This window comes from Nothobranchius furzeri, chromosome 8, assembly GCF_043380555.1.
Source record: "Nothobranchius furzeri strain GRZ-AD chromosome 8, NfurGRZ-RIMD1, whole genome shotgun sequence".
Taxonomy (NCBI): Eukaryota; Metazoa; Chordata; class Actinopteri; order Cyprinodontiformes; family Nothobranchiidae; genus Nothobranchius; species Nothobranchius furzeri.
This window is the reverse complement of record NC_091748.1, coordinates 68261598-68268861: the sequence shown is the minus strand read 5'-3', so window position 1 is coordinate 68268861 and position 7264 is coordinate 68261598. Positions and strand designations below refer to the sequence as shown.

Below are 7264 nucleotides of genomic sequence, written 5' to 3'. Positions count from 1 at the left end.
CAAGCAGAGCTCTGCTGCCACCTAGTGTTAGACCACAATAACCTGTCACAAGAAAAAAAATGGTTTTGTTCTTTATTAAAAAACAAATTATTTATTCTTGCTTTGCACCCCTTTAACGGTTATGTAGATAATTTTTATACAAAGGCAAACATATTTTTTATGGGTGCAGTTGTAAAATTACATCCTATTAGGAGCTAAGAAGGAGCCAGAATGCTTGGATAATTCAAGAAAAGGTTTGAAGCTGAAACGAAAAGCTTGAATCTGAATGTCAAATTTCGAACTTACAATTTGAAAACAAAAATGTATTTAAAATAAAATGAAGTTAAACTTAATTTTTCTTTCAACTTGAAAATACGTTTGAATTCAATTCAGTTATTGATTACATTTTTTGTTAATTTGGATTTTTTTATTGGTTTCAGTATCAGATTTTATGTTATCAGACAAAAAAAATTTACTAGTTAATTTTTATTTCCGTTTGAAATTTATTTTTCACCTTCAGATCTTTTTCTTACTTTCAAGTTACTTTTGATCAGATTTCACTTTGATTGACAGCCGTGCAGCAGGTCCTCTCCTCTCCTAGTGTGTTGTGTTCACTAACCATGGGAGCTGCCATTAGTTTTTAGAGACATTCAATGCATTACTCTTATTGCCTACTGGTTCAAATCAAGTGCAAAATCAGATTTTGTGATAGATCTAAGCTTAAACATTCTCCAATTACTGTTTATAATGATTATATTGTACCGGAATGTACTGGAGAGCCACTGACCAGGATGAAACATCCAAGATCCATAAGTACATCAAGGACAAGGCCCCAAAAGATGACGTGCTCAATGAATGTCTCAGACAATGGCGAACAGTGTAGGAGGCAATGAAAATACTATAGTGGGAAGACAAACCGGGATGTATCACCGACAGATAACTGAAGTGGCTGATATCAAGAATGCCTAGCAATGGCTAGAAAGAGCTGGTCTGAAGCACAGCACAGAGGCACTCATCATGGCTGCACAGGAATAGGCCCTGAACACCAGAGCAACAGAGGCCACGATCTACCACACCAGACAAGACCCAAGGTGGCTATGCATAGAGGCACCTGAGGCAATCCACCACATAGCTGCAGGGTGTAAGATGCTGGCAGGGAAAGCAACAAGGTCACGGTGGGAGACACCCCTAAGGTGGTAGAGAACGAGAGAGCTAACTTCCTGTGGGACTTCCAAATCCAGACAGAAAAAAGGGAATGGTGAACCAACCAGACATTGTGTTGGCAGACAAACAACAGAGGACAGTTGTTGTGGTTGAAGTGGCAAAAACCAAGTGATGGAAACATCAGGAAAAAGGAACATGAGAAACTTGAGAGGTACCAGGGCCTCAAAGAAGAACTTGAGAAAGCCTGGAGAGTGAAGACATCAGTGGTGCTCGTGGTCATCGGGGCATTCAGGACAGTAACCCCCCAAACTGGAGGAGTAGCTAAAGCAGATCCCAGGAAAAACATCAGATATCGCAGTCCAGAAAAGTGCAGTTCTAGGAACAGCTAAGATACTGCAGAAGCCTGAAGCTCCCAGGCCTCTGGTAGAGGACCTGAGCTTGGAGGACACCTGTGGACAGTGAGATGGGAATCTAATTTTTTTTATATATATAGCAATATAGCACATGAGCATCACTCTTCCCGATAAAAAGTGTTTGCTGCTAATCCAAAAATACTTTGAGGGCTACTGGTCCATTTGATTAACAGCTGTCATCCATCCCCGTCTTTAGACTCCATCAAAGGTCATTGATATAAAGACAAGTTGAGTTTATATCCTTGTCTGTTAGTTGAGCCAACAGCACAGCAAACTATTACCATTTTACTTAGAAATCAACACAACAAAAGTGATAAAAGGCTACAAACTAGCTTGTTTTGACTAGCTTCAAAGGAGTTTTAATGTGTGCAAACAGATTCTCTGCCATCCATCATGGCGAAGGGGGCAGTCGCCTAAATGGCATGTTTCCTTACAGTGAAACGGCTCATTCTGGAATGTACTGACACTGTCAAGAACAAAACTGCTGACATCGCTTTCTGCGAACTTCTTTCAGAACTTCTTAAATATGGTTTGTATGTGGGGTTAAAAAGGTCATAATAGGTCTCTTTTAACTATAACTTTGCTAACTGCTTGTTTCTACTCCACTCAGATTTAACAGGAGAACATTTCTCTGTGGCTGAATTTTGACGAATGATGGCAGAGCAACCTTTGACTGGCTGGGACAGTGGTCTATTTGACTGCTTTGAGGATGCAAGCACTTGTAAAACTCAAATGTTTTGTTTATTTCATTTAGTTAAATTCTGTTAAAGTCATTTTCACTAACCCTTCCTTGTTTTACAGGTTGCTATGGTTTTTGGTGCTTTCCTTGCCTCGCCTGCACTGTTACGGGACGATTTGGAGAGTTCAGCTGTCTTCCTGCATGTGATATCTTTTGTGGTGGTCCTGTTCCTCCTGTTGCTCTTGCTATGAGGGTTGCAATGCGAAACAAATATGGCATCAAGGTATGATAATATGGAACACTCATCCCCTCCGGTTTAAACCAAAACAAGCAGTCTAAACAAACAGCAAACATGTTCAATGTGTTCTTTAACAGGGCTCTATTGGTAAAGACCTGATGACTTCCTGTTGCTGTGCGGTTTGCTCCTGGTGTCAGATGCACCGTGAGCTAAAACATCGCAAAGAAGCTCCAGTCGTCATCAACATGCAATCCCAAACTGTTGTCATGCAGCCTGCTCCAATGATGATGATGGCACCTGCATATCCTCCTCCAGTACATGCTGTCTCAACAGGATTTGTGCAGGCTCATTAATTATATGTGGGGCCATATGGGGTTTGATGCAAAGAAACACAATAAAACATTGAGTGGTCTGTGAGTAAGGGGGAATCTATTTGAATGCATGTAATAAAAAAATGAGGAAAGATAGAAATAGTGTTGAAAAAAATACAATAAATTCAAATTTCTACACATATTGGATGAAACAATAATTTTTCAGTACATGTTTAAAGTAGTTTTTCCTGAAGTTGGGGTCAGGGCCCCACTCAGGGTCATACTAAGTTCAGAATCTTAGGATTTTTATTTCACTTTCTCTTAAAGTTTATTGTTTTTATTTTTTATCTTTCTTTTAATGTTCTGCAACACTGTTTGTTCTTGTGTGTTTTATGGTTATATTCAGCACATTGGTCTGCTGATAAGGTGTGGAAAGTGCTTTATAAATAAATAAACTGAACAGAATGTTGAAGGTTGGGTATAATTCTTAACATGATACTTTTTCTATAAATTATCTCAGAAATAAAATGAAAGCCATAAATTGATGCAAGTAGTACAATTTGATTAGAAATTATGTTTTCTCTATGATGTATTTGTGTCAGAAACTAAAATGTTCAAAAACAACTAGTTCGGGCTAACTATTTGATATTGAAAACTGAATATTAGAACATTTTGCTAATTATCATGCACCTAATAGTGAAGAATCTCAGGCATTGTACATGATTCAGACACTATTAGTCTTCTATTTGACCCATAAAGACCCATGCAGACAAGGATGGTTGGGTCAGAGTAGCCGTGTGATAAGTGACGTGAGCTACACAGACAACTTGAGTGTTTAGTAGGAATGTAGCGTGAAGGGAGAACTCAAAAGCGGAAGAGCAAGCATTGGGAGCTGTTGTCACGCAGCTAATATAGGAACACTGACGCTAGGCCAGAGTGAGAGTGGGACTGCGGAGGTGTTCCAGAAAGTAAGAGAAAAGGCTTACTTTGAGTTGGGTGAGCTGGTTGGCTTGATGGTGGAGCATAAATGCTCGGAACTCGGACAGGGATGAAGAATCGATGACTGAGTGTGGTGTGTTGTCCTCTTCCGGCTTTTGAAGATGACGGTGATGACGTGGTGGGGATTCCCGGTAATGAGGGTTGATGGGAGATGGAGTTCTAGGCTGAGGATTTGCGAGAAGTGAGGCGGCTGGAGGGAGTGGATGTGACAGGATCCCCCCATCCAGGGACGGCACCAGAAGGACCAGGGTGGTGGGCGTGGAAGTCCTCGACGAACGGCGGGTCCAAAACAGCACTGGCTGGCTCCCAGGAGCGGTCCTCCGGCACATAGCCCTCCCAATCAATAAGATACTGCCAGGCACGACCCCGACAATGAGCGTCCAGGATGCGCTGGACTGTATAAACCAGATCACCGTCAACAAAGCGGGGAGGGGGAGGCGGCGAGGGGGCAAGGGAAGACGTGACCCAAGGTTTGAGCTGGGAGGTATGGAAGACTGGATGGATTCGAAGAGAGGCAGGCAGACGGAGTCTATAGGTCACCGGGATGATGCGGTGGGAGACCACGTAGGGACCCAGGAAATTGGGAGCAAGTTTCCTGGACTCGCCTTGCATCCGAAGGTGGGCGGTAGAAAGCCATACATGGTCTCCGGGGACGTAGGTGCGGCCTGGGTGACGGTGGCGGTTATGGTGTTTAGAGTACCTGGTGTTGGCACGCAGGATGGCCGCCCTCGCCTTGATCCAAGCATTCTGGCAGCGGCGAACCAGTGTCTGGGTGGCTGGTAACCCCACCTCGGCCTCTAGGTGGGCGAAAACCGGAGGCTGGTAACCATAGCACACCTCAAAGGGGGACAGCCCAGTGGAGGAGGAGACGTGGAGGTTATGGGACAGTTCAGCCCAGAGGAGATAGCGGGGCCACTGGGATGGCTGACTGGACATATAGCAACGGAGGAACCGACCCAGCTGCTGGTTGGCTCGCTCGGTCTGGCTATTAGTCTGGGGATGGTAGCCAAAGGAGAGGCTCGCGGAGGCGCCCACCAGGCGACAGAAAGCCTTCCAGAAATGAGCCGTGAACTGAGGGCCCTGGTCGGAAACTATGTCCAGGGGAAAGCCATGAATGCGAACGACGTGGTCGAGGAGGAGCTCGGCAGTCCTCTTTGCGGTGGGAAGGCTCTGCACCACCACCAGGTGGATGGCCTTGGAAAACCAGTCGGAGATAGTCAGGATGGTGTCCAGTTCATCCACAGCGGGGAGCCCCGTAACAAAATCCACCCCCAAGTGGGACCAAGGGCGTCGGTGTACCGGAAGGGACCATAGGAGGCCCGAGGGGGGCTGACTAGCGGTCTTGCTGTGGGCGCAGGTGTCACAGGCTGCCGTATACTCCCTGACGTCCTTAGCTATGGGTGGCAACCAGAGGGCTTGTCAGAGAAACTGCAGAGTACGGGTAGCCCGGAGAGTTTGGAGGAGTGACCCCAGGCAAGGGCTTCCTTTCGCCACTGAGAGAGAACATAGAGGCAACGAGGCGGGGTCTCGGGAGGTGCTGGTTCATTGACGAGGGTCTGGTGAATAGCCTCCTCCAGGGGCCAGTGAAGTGTGGCTAGAAAGCGTCCCACCGGGACGATGGGTTCGGGAGTGGAAGTGTGGGGAGAGTGGGAGAACTGTCGGGAGTGTGAGTCCGCTTTGGCATTCTTGGAGCCGGGGCGATAGGCCAGTTGGAATTGGAATGGCTCAAAGAAGAGAGCCCAGCAGGCCTGGCAAGGGTTGAGTTACTTAGCTGTCCTGACGTGGACTAGGTTCTGGTGGTCGGTCCAGACGGTAAACGGGACAGCCGTGCCAAGGAGCCAGTGCCTCCACTCCTCGAGGGCCCATTTCATGGCCAGCAGCTCCCTATCCTCAACCCCGTATCTCTGCTCCATGGGGGTGAACTTCCGGGAGAAGAAACAGCATGGAAGGAGCTTACTGTATGGGCCGCGTTGGGAGAGGATGGCCCCGGCTCCCACATTCGAAGCATCCACTTCGACGATGAAGGGCCTGCTGGGATCTGGCCAGAGTAGGATGGGGGCTGAATTGAAGAGGTGAACCAGGCAACGAAAAGCCTTCTCCCCCTCCAGGGTCAGTTGAAACGGTCGGGATATATTTCCAGTTTTGGTGAGAGAGGTGAGAGGCGCTGCAATGACACTGTAATTCCGGATAAAGCGCCGGTAGAAATTGGCAAACCCCAGGAAGCTCTGCAATTGCCTGAGGCTGGTGGATGGAGTTCAGTTGGAGACCACGCAAACCTTTAGAGGGTCCATCAACAGTCCCTTGGAGGAGATGACAAACCCCAGAAAGGAGATGGTGGACTGATGGAACTCGCACTTCTCCAGTTTACAGAACAAATGGTTCTCCAGGAGACGAGTGAGAACAGCTCGAACGTGAAAGACGTGGTCTTCCATGGTGGAGGAGTAGATGAGGATACCATCTAGATATGCGAAGACCCAATGACCCAGCATGTCCCGCAGGGTGTCATTGATACGGCACTGGAAGAGTGCTGGGCTGTTGCAGAGACCAAAGGGGATGACCCGATACTCCCAATGGCCTGTAGGGGTTATGAAAGCAGACTTCCACTCCTCCCCCTCCTTCATACGGACCAGGTGGTAGGCATTCCAAAGGTCTAATTTGGTAAAAATGGTGGCCCAGTTGAGAGAGTCCAGTGCGGTGTTCATCAGCGGGAGCGGGTGCCGGTCCTTGATGGTGATCCATGGTGATCTGGTTAAGCCCCCGATAGTTGATGCACGGGCGCAGGCTCCCATCCTTCTTAACGAAGAAGAAGCGCTCGGGAGAGGTGGAAGGGTGGATGATCCCCTGTCTGAGAGCCTCCGTGATGTACTCCTGCATGGCCCGGTCCTCCGCTGGAGAGAGGGAGAACAGGCGGCCCCTGGGTGGCATTGTTCCCGGCTGGAGCTTTATCTCCATGTCGTAAGGCTGCCGGGGAGGGAGTGCCAGTGCTTGCCCCTTGTCAAAAACTTCTGCCAGGTCCCAGTAGGGTGCAGGAAGGGCGTCCCGATTGGCTGCGGGGTTGGAACCTGCGGGAGCATCAGGAGACAGCTGGATAACCGGCTGGTGGTGAGCACAGGTGGGTCCCCAGCCTAGCAGCCGGCCTGTGGACCACGAAATGCTGGGGTCATGGAGGGCGAGCTAGGGAAAGCCCAGGATGAGTGGTGCGCTAGGGGCGGAGACAAGGAAGAAGCGGATGGTTTCCTGATGGTCCTCCACCTGCATGCGGAGAGGAGGTGTGCAGTGACCAATGGGGAATGGCCTAAGGGGCCTTCCATCCACTGAAGTGATGGTGATGGGCCTCTCCAGTCTGATCGAAGGGATGTGGAGGCGAGTGGCTAGTCCTGCATCCATGAAGTGGTCCGCCACGCCTGAGTCCAGCAGAGCCCTGAGATCTGTCAGCCCTTGGGTGAGCTGGAGGGTAACAGGTAACAGGAACTTGTGGGCA

At 48.4% G+C, this 7264-nt stretch overlaps 1 protein-coding gene across 1 annotated transcript; it reads left to right on the top strand.

Moving 5' to 3' along the window:
• The first annotated feature begins 2207 nt into the window (after positions 1–2207).
• On the top strand, positions 2208–3836 carry LOC107392904 (uncharacterized). The gene is made up of 4 exons (XM_054752130.2): positions 2208–2277; positions 2358–2518; positions 2611–2787; positions 3627–3836. Exons 1-4 carry the CDS (start codon positions 2208–2210, stop codon positions 3834–3836), a joined length of 618 nt encoding a protein of 205 aa, XP_054608105.2.
• The last annotated feature ends 3428 nt before the right edge of the window (positions 3837–7264 follow it).

Coding starts and splice junctions, on each gene's coding strand:
- LOC107392904 (XM_054752130.2), top strand. CDS start 2,208: ATGATGGCAGAGCAACCTTTGACTGGCTGGGACAGTGGTCTATTTGAC. Junction 2,278..2,357: donor CTTTGAGGATGCAAGCACTT/GTAAAACTCAAA, acceptor CTTGTTTTACAG/GTTGCTATGGTTTTTGGTGC. Junction 2,519..2,610: donor GAAACAAATATGGCATCAAG/GTATGATAATAT, acceptor GTTCTTTAACAG/GGCTCTATTGGTAAAGACCT.